Genomic DNA, 24,658 nt, shown 5'->3' with positions numbered 1-24,658 from the left:
TGGTCCTCTATCGATCTGACATAAAATAATTCAATTTCTTTTTAAACGTTCTCGCTTCGGGTAAATTTCGTTTATCAGTAAAAGGGATGCGTAGCGTTTGAAACGAGTAGCACAGATTTTCCCTTTATTATCCAATCAAATTCACATCGATGATCGTCTGTATAATATTCCAATATCCCCGGAAAACAAACAGCAAATTCTAAATAAATAACCCGCAGTTTTCATACAGCGACTTGGATCAGATTATTTTCGCCGAAGCCTTTTGGGTCGGTACCTATGTTTATACATTGGAATGAGTAACTTTGAAGATAACGATGACTGGTGAAGATGACGCAATCGATGAAATGGATACGGCGGATCGGCTATTAGATCCTAAACGGAACCGAAGGTTAACGATGTCGAGTTTGCGACTGTGCGATGGCTACGTGGTCCAAACGATAACCTTTTCCGGCGGCCAACTACGAAAAAATCGTCAGACGAACTACGTTCTTCAACGCTGTGACGAGTAATCCAGTTTTTGCACCTTGTCCACTAATGTTACACAGTTCATATAGTTTCCTCTTGTCAATGTCTTAATGCGAAACAGTATGACGAGTGAATACGCCACAATGAAGAGTCAATTCTCTCTCGAATGAAATGCGAAATGGCCGCTGTTCGAATGTTGCCGCCTGATTTTACGAACTCTCGTCCAATAATCCCCAATCTACACCATCGTCTGCAATGAGAAAAGGGTTTATATTCGAATAATGAAGCACCAATTTTGGGTATGTTTTGTATTATAGATGAGATCCTACTATAATAGGTACAGAAGAGCATCACCGGACTTATATAGCTAGAAAACGTCGCAAATGATATTCAGCTATTTTGGTTTTTATTGCGGTAAGTTTGAAGGAACTATTTCGGAATGTATATGGTATTCCATACAAGCATTATTTATTTGAGAATTAAAAACTACAAAAATACGAAGGTATAAGTTTTTTCTTGATTCTGTAGTTCGATTTTTTTATATTGCAACCCAGGTATATGGCACTCAATACAGTCAAACATATTAAGCATTTTTCATGATTTCACATAATCCGAAGCTTAAAAATGCTCTGTACTTAACATACATGACTTTTTTTGTATTCATGCATTTTTGATTTTGTTCGGTAGAATTTATTTGTATCAATTGATATACTGAACATACCTGTATGCACGGACTGAGGGGAAGCGCCGTCCATTTTGCCACCAGTCGTCTGTTGTTGGTGTTTCTTTTGCCTCGCTCGAGAATTCTGAAACCACACTTGCGTCACGCGTTTGCTGAGACCGGTTATCTGCGCTATTCTCTCCAGGTCCTGTCCGTCTGGATTGCTGTCCAACTGGAAATTCGCCTGTAGCACTTGTAGCTGTTCTTCGGTGAAGGTCGTCCGCACCCGTTTGGTTTTGTTGCGCTGTTGACTATCGCTGTCTGAAATGCACAAGTTAAGATAAACATTTAATTACATAAATTCGGAATATTCGTTTCGTTACGAATGTCTAAACGTTATTCTAAAGTACGACGCGCCGGGACGGAGTCTCACGATGCCGTAAGGTTCGAATCCCAGCCGAGGGATTGACGACGTTGATCTGGGAGCGAGAACGTCGTTTCATTTGAATTTTGATATTGAATAATGACAGGATGATACTTCCAAATATTTCCAAACGTTTTTTCATAAAGCCCACCATCTTGTCATTGTATAGTGTCTTCGCAAAGAACGTTTATGTGTGTGGTTTGCTGAGTTTATTTCTGCTTATTGATTTCCACTTATTAGTTACCCAATGGACTCTCAAATGAAATCATTTTAGAGTCCGTTTAGGGCAGTTTGTTTGTATTTCAGCAGCCAAAAGGCAAATTTTGGCTTTAGATGGATTTCTCTGTTATATTTTTTCTGTTATCCTATCGAAATTCAGCCATTTACTCAAGCCATTAAACTAAAGCTGCCTGAAAACCGCTCCAGAAGACCAATATCTGTACACAGCCAACTATAACTACGAAAAGCTTCTTTTCGACGTTTATTAATTCATCGCCCGATAATTTGCGTCGATCTCTGTTCTCGCGGGCTGCTCCAGCGCGTTCGACGTCGTCGTCTTCGATGTTTTAAATCGAATTTACGACATTTAACATTTTGACTCATCAAATTCAATAAACGTCGAACGCGGGATAAAACGGCGATCGGCTCTGCGCGCAATCACCGATGCCTTTCTGCGAGTTCGCGCGACAAACGGCTGCCGTGATTTTTATTCGATAAATTCACGGCGCGCTCCTGGGCGCTGACTTTTCTATCGGCGGTGCTAAATGATTAGGCAAACACAATTTCGGGCCAATTTTCTCGTGTAGCAGCGCCATCGAGAGTCGCGGTATATACGGCTAGCGCAGTCGTCGTAGCTGTGAGCACCGCGCGCCACATCCCAGCGGACCGATTATGCCATCTTTATTTCTATATTGACTCCTGTGAAACGGTTTCAGTCGCTATCAGATACGGAATCAACAGGGACGGCTAATTTTTACAATCAAACTCTCACACACACAGGCCCGCAAAACAGCCCGAACGTTTTGAGTTTCAAGATAGAAACGGCTTATCAATACAATTCATTTTATTAGGAAGAACGTTCCTACACTGAAACTGTATTATAGTTTTAATGTGTAGGAACGTTCTTCATAATAAAAGTTGAGCGGATGGACGATTTTTGACAACATGAAAATCCTTCAGCGGTTTATCAAGAAGACATTTCCCACGCTTGCACTGTGCTAATGGGCCGGGGAGCGAATTTGGTAACAAGAAAATCCTTCAACGCTTTGTCAAGAACTTCTCCACGCTTGCACTGTGCCAGTGGAGGGACGATTTTGGTAACAAGAAAATCCTTCAACGCTTCAATCGCTAAACGACGTGATTGATGTGGAAGAAGGAAGTCTCAATAACTCAATTTTACTTTTTACGGGGACCAGCATTACGTAGCCTTTGGTTTTTCGTGGGCTTGATTAAGTTACTAATTGTATGTATATCTATATGAAGATTGTTATATTGTACTGATGACCGAATCGATTGGCGCGGAGAATCTACGAAATAGACTGACATTCGAGCGAAAATTGACGTACCCGTGGTTTTGTAATCAGTTTAGCGGTTAGCGATTGTTTTTCTATACCGGATGTCTCGGTCGATTATAGCCACCCATCAGCATCCTCGTATAACCTTCAATCTTTTGCATTGATTATTGGGGCGAGAAATTCTTTCGAATCGAAAAAGAAAAACTAGTTCAAGAAGTTTATACGGCAGTAAATTATACGCGAAGACAAAAACAACTACAGTGCACATTGAAGCGCAGCTGTCCCGAGCGTCTTGTTAATGCAAATCATAATATACGTCTCGGTGGTGTATTAGATATTGTTTACATCTACGTTGGCGCCGAATGGACATTTTTTACGTCTCTCGGGTGAAATATTGCGGTGGTTTTATAGACTTTTTGTAGTATAGTTTTATCAGGAATCTGAAACGGGTTTTTTCGGTGTATAAAATGCAGCCTGGGTGGATGAGGACGATTAATACGTCATAGGTGAAAGGTTCGATATCCACGAGTTCCCATGGTTCAATGGACGTGCCTTCACCGTGAACGCCGATTAAAAAAGACACTTTTCATCAACATATCTGTTACATAAGCTTATGGGGACAATCTTAATAACTGTGACAATGGATGAATCCACTTGTGGTAAGCGAGGATTTACCAGGCTTTACTTTCTTCTAGTAAAATCTATCCTAATTTTTCTGAACGTACGATAAAATCGATAACAATCAATAACCGTCTCAAATAACAACCATTCCGAAGTCGTCCTTTGCTGGACAACTCCCCAGGCGGGGGTGGATCTAGGGGGACCCAGGGGACCCGGCCCCTAATTTTTGCCGAGATAGTTACACAATTAGTATTAAATCATTACTGGGGTCAATTTTTTTAGATTCACTCTCAATTATGCATTTCTTCAAATTTTCTTAGGGGGGGGGGGGTTAGGTCGCTTGACCCCCTTGAAGCCTTTGCGCATACGGCACTCGCTCTCGTGTCAGGGGCGGACCCAAGCTGTATTCAACTATATTCCAGAATAAAGTCAGAAAAATTTGAATAAAATAATTTTTAGAAGTACTAAATCTACTAGGTCCGGAATGCCTTTACATACCAGGAAAACAGTCATTTTTCAAATCATTTTTCAGTCTTTTTTCTTGGGAGGAACCACAAACCCCCTTTCATGAGCTTCACTGCTAGCACATTATTGAGCAATAATTTTTAGGAATATAGTCAAATTCACCAGGTCTAGGAAGTTTTGCACCCGCTATTCTAAATTCCTGGATCGCGCAAACGCATCGCCCCGATTCCAATATCGGGATGTCATTAAGAATACTGGCTAGCTGCCGCGTGGGACAGAAATTAACTTTTTCTGAATTTCAAATCGCTATGTTGCGAATATTTTCAAATTCTAGTATTTCAAACATTTTCTTATGACAGAAAGAAATCCATCACACCATACTAGTCACCACTTTTTGGACTTAAGTCTCGACTATGGAACCGGGCCCTGGGATGCTTGATATTATACACCTCAATTTATGATTAAATATGAGAGCGCACGGCGAGTAGCATCGATCTGGGTTTGATAGTCGCGGCATAAATCACGAATGAATCGACTGTACAACAACGAGCTTAAGGCGATCCCCGAGATAGACAATAGAATTCACTGCCAGCTATCGGTAATCAGGTTACCGACGACTTAAGACTTCGCTGATGAAATCATCTCAACTGAAAACATCATCCAGCCAATTATACTGTCAATTACGCGGAAATGGTCGTCGTTCGAACTGCACCATGATAAACATCCATTTCCAGGTTTGTTCTGTTTTTAAGTGCTTTTTTGAGTGCTGTATATGAAAAGCAATGAATACTTAGCGCGTTTTTGTAGTCGTTTGGTTTGATCTTTTGTGCGCGACTTACGAGACGCGCCGCGCCGGAGTCTGCGCGGACAAAACCTAGAACCCCGGCGACCACTTGAATTCGTGCAAATCGAATTACCGACGAATAGTCGAGGAAATTTGGCTGAAGAAATGCGGCATTGTTGCTCACAATTACCGAAGATGTTTTCCTTTGTTGTCGAAAGATGAAAATCGAAAGCTAGCCACGCGCGCGCCGCTGCCGGAGCCGACCGTTTTATTGGGAATATTCGCGGCGCAGACGCGACGCCGCGCCGAGCAGAAATTACCGAATAAAACCGAAAATATTTCTCAATTTTTCTTCAATTACGGAAGATACGCGCTCTATTATGAAGACTAAAGTGGTCGCCGCCGAGTTCTATCCGAACGGATAATTGTGTTTTCCGCATAATAAAACAGGAAAACATTGTGAAAACACGACGAAAGCGACGAACTCCACGGCGCGTTAGGGTACAATACGTAAGCTGTATGACAGACGGCGGAATTGAATTTCAGGGGAGAACTCAAACTGCATATCCAGTTTGTATAGGTTATGGGTAAAGAGATAAAAGTGAACGGCCAGAAAATAGCTTTTGGCACCTCAACGCATTGAAAAGTCTAGTCCTCCGCCAACTGCATCACCAGTCCTGAGTGTAGCTCATATCCTACCCACTCGGATAGGAGTGTATATCAACATATAGTTTTCCAACGACTCTGGCCAATCACGATCTTTACCCATGGACGAATTTAGGGCACTGGGGAGGGTATACATCTAATAACCTTTAAAAAGAATTCTGACTATTTGACATTTTCCGTCACCAGAAAATACTCCATTTCCCTTTGTTAAGATCGGTGCAGAGGAATTTTGACCGACGCTGTTGGCATCATAAAACGACTGATAAACGCTAATCCGCAACAACTGACAAATACAGCATCTCCGTAATCCTGGCCGGTTGTTAAATATAGTTCCCGCCTGGGGACCGACGCATTCAGGCCGCCGTGATCCTCCAGTAGGCTGGCAAGAGTCGGAAACGCCGGTATTCACGGCCCATCAGAAGATTTAGCCAGAAATTGATATGTCAGGAAATCAGATGTAAATGCTTGTATAGATTGCTCCGTCGGGAATAAACGCCACTGAAGGCAATGTAAGGGTTATCTCTTATTTCTCCATGATGTTCCGATGGTTTGTATCGATACGTCAATATTGCCTCTTGGTTTGCTCTGATAGTTCCGTCGACGTTTTGCATACACTATGTATGAGGAATTGCTAGACAATACCCGAATGAAATATGCTCGAAAAGGATCTAGAATTGGACGCCGAAACGACGAACAAAGAAAATCGGAAACCAAAGTCTAGAAACCGAATAGAAGTTCTCTGCTACGCCCACATATAACCACTTTTTTCATTACAACTTTGGTTTTACATCTGAAGCCAGTTCCATAGTCCTGCGGGCCAGTTTTATCGACTGGTATTATCTTTAACCCGCGGGCTAACTCAATTGAAAATGAATTGAGTTAGCTCCCGGGTTTAATAAGATAATAACAGCTTGTAAAACCGGTCTCGGAGTCATGCTTAAAACGTATTAGGATTGTGATTTTAACTGTCAAATGAATTAAAACTGAAATAACACAAAACTGTTGAAACTTTAAAGAAATATTATTACAAGTCGGTCAGCAAAACGGGCTTCAATCTCAAATATTTGTGGGAACTAACTTTTGTGCCAAAAGTATAAGTTTTTTTCAAGGATACGAAATGAGGACAGCTTTAAGTATTTCTAGATATCATAAATTAAAGAAAATAGGAGTCGTCACGGGAAAATCTTCAGTGACGGCATGCGCCACGACGCAAAAGTCTAAAGAAGCAAATATTAGTCTTATCATCTCTACATTTTGTTTAACTATGAAATGGCAAATGGCTAAGATATAGATAGATTTATCGCCGACATGGCCGCCATTCACATGTTTCAACTTATTGTGCGACGATTTGATGACGAAGAGCAATTTCTCGGTCCATGATAGCACTAAATCATTTCATCGATTGAGCGGGCGTCAAACAGGAGGGTGATTCTCTCGCCGAGAACGTTTCGAAGATAGTGTCCCGGTGAAATGATAAATTACGCCGTTTCAAAGATAAATTTAGTATTGTACGGACCCCTGTTACAGAGGTTATTGTTTCGGAGACGCGCTGGCGCTTGAAGGTCATCGTGGATCACTCGTCTGCCTTCGTTTTCGGCGATGATAAATCTGAAGATATTCACGTGATTTGTGCGAACGATCGCCGCAAATCATATGATCAACGAACGACGGCTTATTAAAATCATTCCACGAATTCAAACGTGCATGAAAAATTGAATGCGGTACTTCCCGTTTGTGCGTACGTACGATTGGCTAATATATTAGGCGAATGAGCATAAATTTGTATCGAAATGTACATTAAGGAAGATTATGCGTAAAAATAATGTCAAATGCCGTTGTAGAAATATTGGTGGGATAGTATTTTCACGGATTGCTCCTAGACTTTGGAATAACTATACATTGACTCTCCAAAACTGTATCAAATATATGTCACTTATTCAAAACATACTCATAAAAATCTAATTGTTCTGTGCTCATTTCAACCTTGAATAATGAGGAGCGCATTTGAACTTTGTTTTACCCGAAAAATGCGCTATTTTAGTCATTTTAAATGTTTGCTAGTTGTGAAATCGCTTATAGCTTTATACCAAAACCTATCTACAGTGGACCCCTTCGGTTCCGGGCAACGTCCATTGTGGGAGGTCTCCATTATAGAGAGGTGTTCACTAAAGGGAGGCTTTACAGTATGATATTCTTTTGGACCCTTTCAAGATGGCGACCTCCACCTAAATCGACTATGGCATCCAAAATTTCTTACTGGTGATCGGGTGTATATACGGCTTGAACTATAACAAAATTCAGATTTTTAAACTGTGTTTATAACTCTGTACACAACGAGACTTGTATTGAGCCAAACGACTACACGGCTTGCAAGTCTTTTAAGATTTTGACTTCAGTTACGCAATTCAGAATATTCAGATCACAAAAAATAGAAGCGTTAATTGCGAATCAAACGTCGTTATCAGTTTTCATCGTCAGAATCGCATCTACGGAATCGTAAACCAGACGGCAGCCGCGGCAAGCGAACGAAGAAAAGTGACTCATCCAGATTGACGACAAATTGTCTTCGGCCTCCGTGACATTATTAACGGCTATTTGACACAGATGGCAAAGGGCAAGTTTTAATGTAGCGCGCGGTTAAAATTCGCGTGACCGCCGACTGGAAATCGCGTGGTAGCTATCGAATTGCGTTCATTGTCTATTATAGCTGCAAAACGTGCTGATTACACCCTATCATCAATACCGGTTAGATTTTCCGCTCGGAGGCCGCTACTTACCGGGTACAAGTCACGGAATCGTGAGTTTACGACAGGTATCCTATTTTGTGGGAATGAGAGTAAAAGACAAGAAAATAGGAGGCCTACTTTGAATTGATACACTTATATTCTGATGAAGCCACTATATGCCCTGGTAACAAAAGGCAGCTCGTAGAATCAAGTTAACTTTCATAGTACTATTCGTCTTTACGTTTACCCATCAGGTACCGGGTTAAACACGGCATCTCTACTCTTCTCTTGAAATGGTGATCTTTACCATGTCATTAGCTATTTTCTCTAAACTTATGAATATTTTTAATATACCAATAACCGAGTACAAAGATGAATTCAATGTATATTTGGTGTGTCTTGTGATGATTTATGTTCAGTTCAAAGTCGAATCATTTAAGAAATGCTCGTCGCGCCATCTGGCGGGATAGCTAATGCTGCAGTTCCACAATTTTTTAATGAAAATATTTACCTCTATTTGGACCTCCTTCGACAGTTTCGACGTAGTGAGTTTTACACAGCACCCGATCCTCTTGTAAAGCGAATTCCTCACCAGTTGATAATTGTCTTTTACAACTGTCACACGCGAAACACGCTAAGTGATAAACATTGTCTTTAGCACGCCTGACCCAATCGTTCGATTGTATATTCCGCAAGCATTTGGCACATTTTGTTCCGAATTGTCTGAAATAAAGATAAGAAAATGAAATGTTTAAATACGAATAGATTTTGGGAGTGAGGCGTCATGAGCGGTGCAGATAGAATTGCCGCTTTGTTAAACGGATAGAAGACACATTTTGTGAAATCGGTCCAAAGTTCCAGAATCGGTCCCAAAAAAGGAAAAGGTATTTCTCGGATAAAGCCAAGCCAAATGCCACTAGCGGGGTCGCACCCTTGGCGTTGATATATGTTCGAAGACATGGATCCGAAAAGATTTTTCAAATTTGCAGGTTTTAACTATCTCTGACATGAAGAAAAATCCAATCTCAATGGAATGGCCGGGGTCCAGACCCCGAGACCACCCCCTTAATCTACTCCTAATGTTATCAGCTGGTGAGGTGCACAAAAGTCGAAATTGAAAGACGGAAGGGCTAGCTGTTAAACTGGTATACTGAAAATAGGATACATCGAAAATTGTAAGAGGACACAAACACCGAAAACCGATGATGCATTCTTCGAATGGCGTATGACGAAATGACGGAAGTTTTGCCGAGTAATCTATTATTTGATGAATGCTCACAATCTGTTAGCGTTGTTAATCATCGTAGTAATTAATAATGGAGTTACACGACGAACGAGCGAGGAAAATACAAATATGGCTGACGGCTAAAAAAACTACTACTATACGAAATACGTGATTCGAACAGAGGGCCAGCGGTTGACGCAGGTCATTTCGCATAGAACATCGGTATATAGACTGAAAGATGATAATTTCTTCTCTCATAAAGCCCAACGCACACGACGCAGGGAAACACAAAGACTGGAGGGGGAAACACGTTTCCGAGCGTTTCCATGTGTCGTGTGCGTTGGCGAGAAACATGTTTCGGGAAACAACGTTTCTGAGATCAAACATGTTTGATTCCGTGATTCCGCGTTTCCCTGCGTCGTGTGCGTCAGGCCTTTTAAAGCTAACATTTTTATGTTGACAATATAAAATTTTGCCCCCTTCTTCAATTTATACGAGCAATTTTTTTCGTCAATTCTTCAAAAATGAATGAGAGTATATGGGCCTGAAAATGTATTAACTGATTTGAATAAATCAGAAATAGATGTTTTCCAATTTCGAATATACTCCGTACACAAGGAAGGTATAGCGTAATTCGTACACGTGTGACGTGTACAGCCCGGATTCTACACCGATGGTGGAAAGAACATGAATCAAGTGTCGGGTGGACAGTTTTTTCCTGACCACAATGATACAAAGCCAAAGACAACAGATACGCTTAATGAATCGTGCGATGAAAGAAAAAATCGAATTGTGTACATTGTAGTCGGGCCGAGGAAACGTGGAAGGGGAGGGGCTGGTGTATAGCGCGGGTAATAGAGCTTAAATGAATGTTGGCGCTGTTTCGTCGTTAATTACAGGTTTTGTAGCATCAATTATACACATCATATCAAGCCCATTAATGGCCGTACCGAGCGCGAGATTGGAAGCAATCGCACGCGGTAACTTGTCCGACCGGTAATTATTATCCAAGTCATCATTTTCTCCGCATCCGCCGAAAGGCACCGCTTCAATCGGATGTCAAAGAAAGTCCTAGATATTCTGTATAGTTCGGCGCGACATATGGGGGCTTTATGAGTAACGAATCGGCAAGAAATCGCCACTTGAAAAGTATCGGTTTATTGGCGATCTGATTAGCCGTCGAATAAAGTAAAATCGCGGATTGCGGATTATAATTAGAACACGTGTTCGTCTCGTATAGATATGTGAATGCGATCTTTGTGTCGCCGCATCGATCGGGCCTTGCGGGGATTAGGGACCCAAGCGAGCGCGCGCTTCTGGCCCGAGTCTAAACTTCTATTGATGTCGGATATCGTTTAGTGTTGTTTTTATGACGACTTGACACTTTGATGGTGATTTTTATCGGCTCGTTTTTTGATTTCGTTTGTTCGGCGTCCGTTGGCGGTCATCTGTAAGGCAGACTATGAGGAGCCTCGCCGCTCGGTGACTCAATATGTACCGATCAACAAGAGAAGATCGTTATCAAATATAGTTTAGATAGATTCATCCCTTCTACCATATAATAGCATCGCTCTATCCATAAGGGATATAAACGAATATTTGTTTATCCGAACCGATTTGCAGCAATTTTTAAAGCGACGCGTCGTAGCAGCCTCATATCATAAGAACCACATCGTATCAAATTATAGATCGCCAATCGGTTTTCTTCGAGCCAGAACTTCTTTCTAAAGTTCCCAATCAAATCCGATATGATGCCCGGTTACAAAGTCTTGAATCAGGATTATGTAGTTTAAGTTCATGTAACCAATATTATGTTGGTCTTAAGACTCAGACCCTGCGGTGAAACCAACTGGCGTCCCATAGAAAAAAACATACTTTGTTTCTGGATGACTTTTAAATGCAATTCTAACGCAACAACCTGGCTCTGTATATAGTCATATTTCATTCAACACTATAAATAAATATAATCTTTCAAACGTGGAAGGAACGATAAGACTTAAGCCTTTTAGCCCGTCACTGTATTTTACATTGTGCTGATCGCTAAATTTGTGAATTCTGAGGTTACAAAATTTCGTATACATTTTTTCGAATTGCCAAAACATTTCTTTTATCATTGTTGAGAAAATCTGAAGGGCATATTATTTCATTTTTTTTCAAACCGGGCACGCGAACGAACTCGACGATAGCTGGGTAACAATTACCGGAAATTACGATCGCTTTAACTCTCCGCTCACGCAATCGGTATCAAACGTTACGCGGGCGCCTATTGCCTGCCTGATTCACCGTCGAAAATTGCGTTAACTGCGCACGACAGCGAGCGGCGAACATGCCCGTCTAGCTGTATAATCTAATAGACGAACTGCTGAGACAGGACCGGCATGCGAAACGAACCGTCGATGTGAAGATGTACGCCTTGTTTCGCTGGCAGACGAAGCGAGTCGTGTCATCGCTGAGAATTTTTGGACAATACGACGGCTAATGATGTCGGTGCATTCGTGTCAGAGCTCAATTCGCGTGAGTTTTTGTATCAGATGCGCGCGCGAAGCCTATTCGATTAAAGTCAGTTGAATCTTCAAGTCCATGGACCTTGAAAATATTCAAATTAAAGATACCGTACATGCGCACCAAAAGATGGCGTGAATAGCTGCGTCAAATAGTTCATTTTCACTCACTTTTTGAACTAGATTCTTTGCCTTTAAATCCATACACACAAGCCTAAGTTTCTATCATTGTTCATGTTCATCGCCTACAACCTGTCAGGTCAGGGATGAATCCTTGGCACAAATGTGGCTTCATAGTATTTATGTATTAATGCTACGAGCAATTATCTCAACAGAACGTAGACAAAGTATTTTGCTAACATTTTAGTGTCCAAACTAATTTCAATCCAATTCAAAAACTTGGTTCATCGATGAAGAAGGCTAGCGGAAACTAAGTCACTATTAGTTGTGTTTTCAAAGTTTGCGCCAGGTGCGCTGTTCATTTCCTTCGGGAGCAAAAATCATGATCAACTGATAAATATACTATCTGTATTACTTTTGGTTGCGTTTATTTGTCTTAAAAAGAATCGAGGTCGAAAAAGTCTTTTCGAAAGTCTATCGACAACAGAACGGCTCGTTTGGTTAAAACTATTTGCAAATATTTGATTTGAAGCCGTCGTCGTCGGTGTTTGAGCATTAATCGGGTCAACGCCTAAAACTCACGCCGGCTTCGCGTTCGTTAACTCCGGAAGTTCGCGCACCGCGTGTAACGTTCTAACCGAATTGCGTGTGCCCTCGACGGACCAATCAGATAACGGAAAATCTCAGTGAGTTTTCAAAGTGAATTTGCTTTTTCTATCAAAAGCTAGAAATCAAATCAGTAGCAATAATTCCCCGGGGGCTGTTACAATCTTGTCTCCGTAGTTCGGTATCGGCCCGTCGCCGCTATTCCGCATTTCCATACTTGATTGGATTACCGCGCGAGCGGAAGTATGCAGCGTTCGCCGCAGACGACTCAACTGAATAAATCCGCGACGTCTAAATACCTAACATCTACGCGAAAGGGTCACGCCGGTGGAAGGCAAAAAAAACCTAGAATTCGAATTCGGAGGCGACGTGATACACTTTGCGTATTTCGATCATGACTTTCTTCATAAAAATTTACAAGGATTTCTCCCCGAAATAGCGCGCGGGAAAACCAAAAACGTCGATGTTACGTCAAGACGAACTGAGCGGTGTGAATTCAAGCGAAACGAGTCACAGCCAGACAACTATTGTCACCGTCACAGTGGGGTTAGGTGGGTTGGGCAATCTTACGTAACACCGTCTGCAATTGTAATCAAGGTTACGTCCGGACGGGTTCTAATTATATACTGAATTTCAGTACTCGTTATTGTACACTGATTTAGGCTGGATAGATTGTGCAAAAATCTTGTTCAAAGAGAAAATCATCGATTTCGACCGACCATCCAGCTATAACAAAGTCTGAAACCTATAGAGACTCAACGGAAAATTTCTATCCATCTAAAAAGTCTCTAAAAAGTCTCTATAGGGATATACAAAGCTGTGTAAGAATGAATCAATGGCTTTAATATGGATGACTTTCTTTATCTGTATTTCAATTTCCGTTTGCAAAATCTTGGAACAATGCCTGTTTCATGAGTCGATTTTTCATAAAAGCCAAGCAAAAATAAAAGCTAGAAATTCTATCTCATAATACCAGCAAATTTCATAACATAATATCTCGTTGAGACTTGAACGGAGGTGGGAGAGAACCTTCCTGGTTAAAAACATGATCGAAGGTAAACTCTGATGAATTATCTACAGGATTTCCGCGGTATTAATTCCCCGTGATTCCCATTTGAACGGCACAACAGTGAGGAAAGTGAAGTACCGGGGAGTCTAGACCGACATCTGTCATCTTGCGACACTTATTAGCCGATTATTAATGCGTAATAAACTACCACCTGCTTAGAAGTCCGAACGGCGACCGGCTGGCTTTTGTCGTCAAGAGCACGAACAGAAATTGAATTAGAATCGTACTAGATGATCTCATTTACGTCGTAACACTGCGGAGTCAAACTAACCGCAAAAGTTACAATCACCGAAATTAGCGTAGGTTTTAAACAGATCTTGCGTACGTGATAAACTTATTTTGCCCCTTTTAATCTTCTTTTAGGGCCTTTTCAACAACAAGCTAAACTTTGTTGAAAAAGGATATCTCATGTTGGCTCTTTTATCTAGTTAGTACTCAATCGAGTCTATAATTTACACCCTCTCTTGCCAGGGTTTGGTTGCCTCGCACCGAAGCCCACGCCAACACAGAGCTTCGCTGGGAGGCAACCAAACCCTGGCAAGCGAGGATGGGTCAATATTGTGTCGATGAAAACCGCAATTCATCAAATAGATTTAACTGACAGATTATTTATTCGAAAGCCACCAGTTTCGAAGTCGGGCTGTCTAAACAACTAGAACCGTTGTAGCCCGGTCACAATTTGTTTTCGCATCAATCGTTAAAAATGGTCTACACTTTCTTCACGCGCAACTGTGACAGGCCCCTTATCTTTATCAAATGAAATCATTATCCATTTAAGCTTAAGTCATTTCCAAAAATTTCAGTCATTTTAATGACTAGTTCTTACCTGGCGTAGTCGAGTTTACAGTAAATATTATCTTCTTTGATGAAACAGGTTTGATGTCGGTCCAATATCGTCAAGCACATACAACACCGCAAACAATGCACGTGCCACGACCGCGAATTCACTTTCAGTAGCCACCGTTCGGTGATGATGTCCCCGCAACCAAAGCACAGTTCTCCTTCCGGCTGAAGAAAATAAGAGGTAATAAATAATTATGTTCAAGTTAGAAATCACCGAATATTGACTATAACGAATTTTAAGAAAAATCCACCTACAAATTTGAATGGGAATTTAACAGGGTTTAGAATTTCAATTTATAGTAAATATCCGCATGCTATCCATTCATTGGCAGTTTTTTTTTCGTCTAGTTTCTTTGCCAGGGTGTCTGAACATGCTTTTGGATTTACAGCAAATTGGGCGATTTTCACAAAAGTGAAATATTTTGTAACATGCACGCGGTAGACGCGTAGTTTTAGTTAGACTTGACAACATTCTTCTGGCAATATCGGGACAAAAGCGGAAGAAAAGTTTGCTTCTTTTCCCCGATTAAGCGACGAATCAAGTTTGAAAGCGTATTCCGAACGATAACCTATGAAAAATAACCAGATAAGCGTTTTCATTGTGTCGTTTTCAATCTCCATTATTATTATTACTAATTATCGCCAGGGGGCGTTTATCTCCCCAACCACGAATACTAGTTGAGATTCGAGATGAGAAAACGAACTATATCGTTGCGCAAAACGCAGATAGTCTAAAAGACTATTGTTGTTTTCAAAACAACGCCTGCGAACTAAGCAAAATGAGATCACGATAGTGGTGGATGGCGACGCACGTCCAAAGCTGTGAAAATCTCGGCGATATCGCTATCCCGGCAGGTTAATTTGATTACCTTTACCGCGCGGCTCCGGCGCAGCCCTCCGGATACCGGGCAAGAGTTGTCACATCATTGCGTGAATCGACAATGAATTGACGGCACATGTTTTGCAGTGTCAATGATCGCGGCGTTCGCGGTAAGTAGCCCCCCTGTCATAAGCCAATTAGCATAGCTCGCAACCTGGAAATCTTACGGCTCGGGGAAAACAATTCGTGTCGAGATGTATAGAGCAATGAAAAACAACCTTACATAAAAATTAGACTGGTGAAATATTCGAATAATAGTACATTTCACGCGGTCATGAAGTTCCCTGGTAATTTGACTTTTTGTCTTATAAGATTTCCACCATGCTAAAGCTATATCCATTCTTCGTTTAACGCTTCGAAATTTCAAGAAATTATTGAATTAAATTCCGATGAAAATATATATATATTTAATCGACATTTAAGAGTTAATCGACATCTTGGATGCCCACATTTGAATTCGAATTTTTTCATTCTGCGAGTCGTTTTGAGTACCCCTCAAGGCAGGCGTAACCTGGAAGATCCGGAGGGAAAGGTCAACAAACAGGCAGGAACAAAGTATTTGGGCTTGCTATAAGCCACGGACTGTCCTGTTGACATTCTATCCCAAAGAGAAATATTGGTAGCCAATCTCTCAGTTTTATCTCAGTTATAAACCCTTCCGAAATATATTCGGGGAGTGAGTCAGTTTAAATTCTAAAGAAAAGACTTAAAACATATTTTTAATGAAACTTACATCTGAAATGTTTTAGCTCATTGGAATATTGTATTTATGACTATCTGTATAAATGTTGTATATTTTTCTGTAAAGCGCTTTGAGCCGTCATGAGATTCAGCGCTATATAAAAATTAATTTATGACAATGATAATGATAATAGTAATAATAATCATTATTGATATTACACCTTGCAGATATATAACCTATGTACTTCGAGGCGAAGTCATTATGTTCATGCCACGTTAGCAATTGAATAAACAAAATATCATTTGGTCAAGGCAGGCCCAGCGCGGTTCGGGTCATCAGTACTGATCATCCCGCATCAGCGCGTTCGTCGGTTGCAATAGTTATATCGGTACAATAAAATCAAGTATCCACAATTAGCGAATTATCGATACACTTTAAACAGACGATGAAATTCCTGCGAGGATTAATAAGTGATATTGTGATTCTTATCCGCTGCGACAATCTTATGACATCAATCTCTTCGGGCCTAACGAGCTTGCCGCGTAACGGGAATAAGTCGGAATATTATGTATACATATCTCTACATTATATAGATATGTATATATCTAAACATATGATAATAATTGCGCTTTAACAATTCATCATATATTTGAATATATTTAGCAATCAGCATCTATTGACGACTCCGGAACAAGCGTCTCCGGCTTCCGATAATCAGATACAGGAGAATCGGGAGAAGACGTTCGCCGAGACTGCGGTGGCTGATTATCTAACACGCTCGGTTGCATGCAGTATGCTGCCTAATACTGCTCACCCAACAACACGAACGAAAAAAGGAATTTTATCATCTGGGAGGGTTGGACATAAATTTTCGACGATATCAAATGATGATGAAAAGCGCCGTTGGAGCCTTGATATCATAAGTATTTGAAACGTGTTGATTTTAGTCAATAAACTTTTTGCCGGTAGAAATATTGACACGTATTTTCAGTTGTTCGAACGAAGATCGCAGACGGTATGAATCGGGCAAACAAATATCAAAAGTAATACGTGAATATTCTAATAGTGAAAGAAGAACGCTTTTGCTTAACATGTATATTAATCGATTCCAGTCGGTATTTCAAAAATGTGAATTTGAACTAAATGCGGAAATTGTAGTTGCACAAGGAAAGGCCCGGAAAAATGTATGCAAACAAACTTGGAAGCGAAGAAAATCTCGGTATACGGAAACTACTTAATGAACTGAAAATCTACGATTGATTGTTAAGGAACAATCAAATCGTAAAGCCTGGCCTGAAAAGTTGTTTCAAATGTTGATTGAGACATAATAAACCTCGCGTAATGTACTGCCTTAAGAAACCTACTGTTTTCTAAGCCTTATAGTTCTGAGTTTTAATTCTGCGCCACCGTGAATAGCGACTATGCTATTAGCATGAATAGATTATCAGAAAGTAACTTCTAAACTGACGAATATCTACTTTAATCCGCCGTAATTTTTCTCCAAATCCAATTACGCATTAACCATAGCTAAAAAGGTTAGTTCTTCTCTATAGGCGGACGATTCACTCTTAAAGTGGTCATTCGTAATCTTGGATTATCCGTCGACCGACAAATTTATGGCCGATAATTTTCGTGATCAATTACGTAACCAATGCGCCGGCTTTAATGCCTTCGAATAACGGATAAAAATTAATAGTTAATTAACGCACAGTGTACAGGACGCGGTCATCGCACCCGCGGCGTGGCCGATAGTGGACGGCCAGGCATATGATTCGACATGTCAACGCACCATGTATTGAATCTCGACGGCAAAATAATGTCGCTCATGACGTATCCGTTTACAGAAATTTCAGAAAAAAGCGCGTTATCCTCGTGAAGAAGTGAGACGAATGAAAAATGTTACTATAGATATGCATGTGTTATGGTGTAGGTGACGTGAAGGGCCCCATCTGTACTTCTACCTGTAACTGGGAGTATACCCATTTCCTTTAAAATATATATAACGATTCTTGAATATTTGCAGCCTATTCAAAGATGAATTATCCTTTTATTTGAATCCTATCTTGTTGAAGATATGTATATCTGCTGGTGTCACTATACGTTTCATAAGTCAAGTTTATAAGTTTCATGAGAATGATTTTAAGAATGATTTAACTTATTTTGAATTATTTCTTAGTTTTGTCGGGAAATGAACGATCTAAATGAGAAGACAGCTGGAATTATTTGAGATAAAGTGACGTTTCATTTTTGTTCTGCCCCCAGAATTTTCTTCGGCATTCTGACGATCAGATAAGGTTCGAAATGAACGGCCCTAGGCAGAGCCCGAGGCGGAGCTGCAGCCTTGACATCGTACGGTTTACGAAAACACACCAAAACATGCGAAACACCAGTGGCAAAATAAGCAGTGCAAATTCTACTGTTGAGAAATCAAAACTTAAAACATAAAAAAGAGTTTTACAGGATTTCTGGGCGGTGGTGTTATGACATTGAAAGCATATTATCTTACTTTTATTCGATATTGTGGACTGAATGTCAAATGTTGATGTGTCAGACTTTTGTCACCGTCTAGCAGGTCCGACTCGTAGTCCGAGTCTGAAGCGGGTTCATGCTAAAAATAAATAAAAAACACAACATTCTAGAAATAGGCATATCTCGACACAAATACACGCTACATATACATTTACAACTAAAATATATATATATGTTTCAGACAAGACAGATGCGCACACAATTAGGTGGGAGGTGCTAAACAAACACGAATGACAAAACGGCCGTGCAAACTAACTCTAGCACCGGATCCGGTTTCAGAAAAGTTTGAAATCTGGACAAACCGAAATTCTATCCATCATTTATTCAGTCTGTGTTCATTTTAAAGATCCTTTTGGTAAAAGTGGGCTCTGTTTGATAAAAAAAAACGTTGAATTGCGAAATCGTTGAATTGCGAAATCACTCGCAAAACATGACCAGAAAGCCTTAGAATTTTATATATTTTCGGTCCAGTAACAGGCTAATATATATTCTTTTTTTGGGTTACCTGAATGTAACGATATCTATTTAGTGTAAAAAGCCTACCGTGTAATTGATGTAAAATTTCTTTACGCCATACTTGTATGATTACTTTGACGATTAACGATTATTATTATGATTTTATTATTATCATCATTTGATAGGGATTAAACCGCAAAAATGATAAGCAACAAATCTATATGGAACTGGGTCCGGCGTATAGAATAGAATATAGAATATATTGTAAGACCAATATCAATCAATTTGATATTTCAGCATTCAAAACCAACAGAAATGTCTGTTTGTTAATGATAACTTGTTTGGTTCGTCAGTTAAAGTTTGTAATTGAGTACGTCAAAATAGACACGCGTTTGTCTCCAGTGAGTGATTGCGCGAGATTTGTTTATTGACAAATCTATTCTAAAACAATGGCATTAATCGCTAATCCATTCATCGGGTGTAAATTTTGTTTAACGTATGTGCTGATAGTAATCTAAACTGATGACCTCCTGCAAATTGTTTAAGCAAACTTTTATCATACCATTTCCTACAAATTGTTTTACAAATTTATATTATGATTATCTGATAATGCTTAATGAGTATTTCATTTGCATTTAGCTTTTACTATCGTTTACGAACACTGTCTTAAAAACAATATAATTCTAACAATATTGGCGACTTGATTCTGATTCTCTATTTCGTATTTGCATATACTGAACATACTTCATCTATTGGAAACATATCTTTTGATAATAAATTCTATTTCGCGTTTTTTTTTAGATACGCATATTACGGAAAATACGAAGATATCGGTAAAGATATATAAAACGCCCCAAAATTGGATTTGATTTCGGCATTTGCGCGTTTGCTCTTTTTACGCCCTACTTTCAGTTCAATATACTGTTATTCGAGGTGGCGAAAGTTATTTTCCAACTTTCCTCCTGTACTTACCTTAATGAGGTATTGAGTGGTCAAACTATCGTCGGAATTGGTCGTCGTAAAACTATGATCATCGTCCGACAACATCGGAAAACTTCCCAAACCCATCTTCGAGTTTCTTAGTCTTCTATCGCTTTGGCCACCGTCCTAAAGTCGACCTTCTCGTTTCGGTTTGTTAACTTTCGCTTAGTTCATTTTCTTTCTCAGTCTCATTAGCAAAACCGCAGTTGATTTCGATTCGGTCTCGCAGCGTCCATCACCGATTGAATGTCTTCACCTCTGAGCTCTCCTCGACCGGACCTTCAGGAGATATCTTCAAAGCGGAGTAAGCTGTAACGCGATGGCTAGTATAACGGTCACTGTCAAGGGATTACGGACCTCGTGCAGTGCTGGCTTAGTTAATCCTGACGATGCCAAGACTGTCACAGCAATATACTCGGCGTTGGCACGGATGTCACTGGACCACCCTGCTGCGGAATCACCCGACCAAGACGATAACCATAAAATCGAAATAGTTCTGATTATTTCGAATATATACGAATATATTCTATCTAAAGACGTTGGTCATTCAGATGTCAAAATAATTCCAACGTTATATATATATAAAATGCGATTTGCCGTGCTTCCTTTAGCAATGGACCGTTATGCGGCGGTACAATTTTTCAAGTTGACAATTTTCTACTATTTTCAATTCGTCTCCTTCTCATGGGGTCCGTGATGATATTGTTCTTATAGCCGGACGCGCACAGAATGATACTATCGCTAAGGGACGCTAACTTTCTTTAGAGATTTACTTTCGCTGCGATCTCGATCGTTTCGGCCAATCAGCGCGCGGCTTTTATCCGGCGCTAACGGCTGCTTCTGATCGCCGGCTCGGACGTCAAAAGTCAGCGCGTTTGATTGGCTGAGTGGATTAATTCGACGGCAGATAATAAAATTACAGTTACGAGCCCGCGGTACTGCAGAGCGGAGAGTCTCTCATTGTCACAGGACGTTTGTATGATCGATAGCTCGACAATAGAAAACACATCTTAAACGGGACTGTGAAGATCAGAGTCATCGCTCAAAGACAATGAATCACATAAACCCCTCTATAAACCAGGAAGCGGACAATTTGCGATTATCTTTCGCCGCACTGGCTGCCAGCCGACTATTATCATGAACTACCCGACGACAAAATCTTCGCGGAACACGGCATCCTGTATTAGACGGCGAAAACACGCGAATTACGCCGAAATTGTTTGAAAGAAAAGCATTCTGAAAACTGGACGAAATGAGAGTAAATCGTCTGCGCAAGTTGTTTCACCGATTATCATAGGTTCTTAGATAATCGGCTGTTGAAATTGTTTTTGATGATCGTTCGTCCATTTAAGATATTTTCGCGCCCTATCAGCCCGCATTATCAGCTTAATCCCTGAATAGAAGGAAGGGTAGAATAATTCGATATTTTTTGTTTCATTTATCGTTGATAAGACAGTTAAAGACTGTTTTTGAAATGTAGGCTTTCTAACCCATCCTAAGCGACGTTATGCCGTCTGCGAGTACGTCAGGACAAAACACCAACATAATCTTGATGAACACTATCCGTGTTAAAGAAAAACGGTAGAAAAACGTCCTTGACGAGTCCTTGAGCCATAGTTTATTTCAACATTTCGAATCCTGATAGTCATCTTAAGGAATACTGATGATGACTACATAAAGAGCCCTCTCTATGTATTTTTGCTATTATGATAAAGTCAATGTATTGAAATAAACTACAAACTCGAGCCTTTCGGACCATTCGTTCGTTATGTATTGGGTGATTTTCAACCGCAAGACATTAACAGTATAATTTTCCTATGGATCACCATTAGAAATCACTGAAATATGTTTACTTATATTTCTGATATCTCGAATCGTGTTCGGGCAACGTCAACGGGTGACGTATTCGAGGCCGCGCAGAATTCCCAATTTTCAACTGGCGAAAACTGGGTGTGTAGATACCAAAAACAATGATTCACCTGTCCGAATAATTGTTTATAATTACCCCCTTAATTAGTGAAATAAACGCACCCCGACAGTGCGCGGTGTGAAACGCCTATTTGGTTGACCGAACGTTGTGTGATGGTGTCAGAGATGGGCCGAATATTGGCAACTGCCAAACTTAATTCATAACTGTCAATATTGTTTTTAGCCAGCCCAGGGTCACCAGTTCTATAAATCGTTTATCTAAAGTACGAAAAAAAAGTCTTACTTCAACAACTAAGGAAAATCTCTCTTCATTTCGATAGTTCGGCTGATTTATTAGCTTGAAGAATTGCACCTTGCACGATTTTCAAATGAAATTCCATTAATGGAATACAAAATTCACCTTAAATGTAATTCAAAATTCTCCACAAAAGATATAGCAAACGTATGGAAGCGTCCTGTACAAATAATGATATTTCTTATTAGCAACCCACAATATCATATTTTGTTTCACTCAGTATTCCTAGAGATGATTATTAGGTTATAGTAGAAATGTCGAATGAATAAATGAATAGCTTTAAAGGAAACTTTTCGGACTTCATCTTCCGTTGAATTGGTTTTGGACTTTCTATACAGCGCGTTACAACGCGGAAAAGTGTTTCACCAATGGTTAGCCCACAAAGTGTCTTAACTAATATTCAGTTAAATTCTGGAGAATTATTATAAAATTAGGTTTACTGACGCCGAGTAAGTGGTAAATTCTGGCTGGGGTCTATTCCTCGTAGCTCGTAAGATTCGAAGGGGAAAATAGCGGAACTTCTGTACAAGTGAATAACGGCAATCATCGCATTGTCTTTCCCTTCACACCAAGTCATAGTGGCGATTATCAAATTATGAAACAAAACCCGTCTGAGGCTTGGATACCAAATGACGGGAACGGACTGCTATACGAGGTGCTATCATAAAGACCAGTGTGAATGAATTTACTAAATTGGTCTCATTTATGATTATTAATTGGATGATCGTCAAAATATTCGTGTTGTTTCCATATGAACGTTTTCATCAATAGGCATCATATTCGTTTGTCCTAAGTGTTAGAATCGCCATCGAGATGATTCTGGCTGCTCTTTCTGAGGAGGGCTAGTGCAACGGATTTTGAAACAATTTATGAAAGAATAGGGCCACGATGATACCATGAAATTTCACAGTATAGAAAAAGAAAAACCGAGTCCGAAATTTTGCAATTCCTTTCAACCAGCAAATATTCTCCCAGATGCAAAAAATACATTCTCACCTCCAGCTACTCTATTATCAATGTATCTATATGTTAATAATGTACATGATTTGACCCTTTTTTGTTAACAATTATCTTTTTAATAGATCAACAACAAATGAAGACGTTCTGATGATAATCCACTTACAAATTCAACGGTTTTGTTAATAAACTCTCTTTAGAAATGGGTACGATTTCGATTGCAAATGAACATGGCTTTCGGTGGGCATTTTTCAAAAAATCTCAAATCAATTTCGAGGCTTTCAGATAGTCGTATACATTGCGTATGTATTAATATCTAATTGTTCGACATATTCCAAGCGATTTATGATGATTGCGTTTATCTCAAAACGGGATCGGCATTTTGGAAAATAACAAGTGAAAACAAAGCAAAATGGCGGTTGACAACCGAGTGGTTTCCGTGTGTTTTTCGAGTGTTATAATTCATCGCAATTATAGGAAACAACGAAATCCTCCTTGTAAGGCACGTCGTTTGACATCTCCTAATTGATTTGTGTGGGCAATTTTGTCAACGATCCCCGTTGTGGTTAATTAGTTAATTGAGCGCAATAAGATCGCCGGCCATGACCGGACTGTGCCACCTGACCAGACCCCCGAACGCGTTTATTTCTACTTCGAAGTATATGCCTGGCCACAATCAATGAATTGAAAAAAATTGACCGAACATTGGTAATTCAGTTAGATTTTCAGGGTTTATGATCATAAATCCGCTTTCAATCGATTTGTTCGTTTGGCTATCCAATAGCATGGATAAGACGAAGATATAGAACCATGGCAAATCGAAGAACTATATACACTGTACTTGGTTCAGACACTCTAAAACCGAGGAAATGGATTTCACTCGTTTTAGAGTCCATGGTTTAGATCGATATATTTGCATATTCATTTTTGTAAAATCGTAGTAATCTTTGTAGAATCTCGTTTCTGATTTCTATTGAAATGAGGACTCTAAAACGTTTTCAGAGACCATGTGTGCGATTGGGGAAATGAAGGAATTACGCGCAGTGGAACAGTGGAATTAAACGCACGTCCTCCATAACACATGGTTAAACATAGTCCGATGTGACGATTCTATTGATTGTTTATCATAACGATGGTATTTGAAATTAGGGATTTCTGAAATTTATAATACGATTTATTTTCAAATTTGACACCTCCCTCTCTCTCGACATATGTAACCTTTTTGACTGCGAGTACAGTTTCCCAGTTATACATTCTTC

The 24,658-nt window shown here is 40.0% G+C and overlaps 1 protein-coding gene across 1 annotated transcript; it reads right to left on the bottom strand.

Moving 5' to 3' along the window:
* Positions 1-674: 674 nt before the first annotated feature.
* On the bottom strand, positions 675-20,305 carry LOC141908547 (LIM/homeobox protein Awh-like). The gene is made up of 5 exons (XM_074798643.1): positions 20,210-20,305; positions 14,674-14,855; positions 8,838-9,049; positions 1,187-1,447; positions 675-715 (listed from the first exon to the last, which is right to left on the bottom strand). The coding sequence occupies exons 1-5, from the start codon at positions 20,303-20,305 to the stop codon at positions 675-677; spliced, it is 792 nt and encodes a 263-aa protein (XP_074654744.1).
* Positions 20,306-24,658: the final 4,353 nt, after the last annotated feature.

This window comes from Tubulanus polymorphus, chromosome 7 (genome assembly GCF_964204645.1).
Source record: "Tubulanus polymorphus chromosome 7, tnTubPoly1.2, whole genome shotgun sequence".
Taxonomy (NCBI): Eukaryota; Metazoa; Nemertea; class Palaeonemertea; order Tubulaniformes; family Tubulanidae; genus Tubulanus; species Tubulanus polymorphus.
This window is presented reverse-complemented; position numbering and strand designations above follow the sequence as displayed.

What these genes read in the sequence shown, in the direction of transcription:
- LOC141908547 (XM_074798643.1), bottom strand. Translation starts at nt 20,305, where the DNA reads ATGGGTTTGGGAAGTTTTCCGATGTTGTCGGACGATGATCATAGTTTT. An exon ending in CCACTCAATACCTCATTAAG is followed by an intron (nt 14,856 to 20,209) that starts GTAAGTACAGGA and finishes TATTTTCTTCAG; the next exon opens with CCGGAAGGAGAACTGTGCTT. An exon ending in CGAAGGAGGTCCAAATAGAG is followed by an intron (nt 1,448 to 8,837) that starts GTAAATATTTTC and finishes TGTGCATTTCAG; the next exon opens with ACAGCGATAGTCAACAGCGC.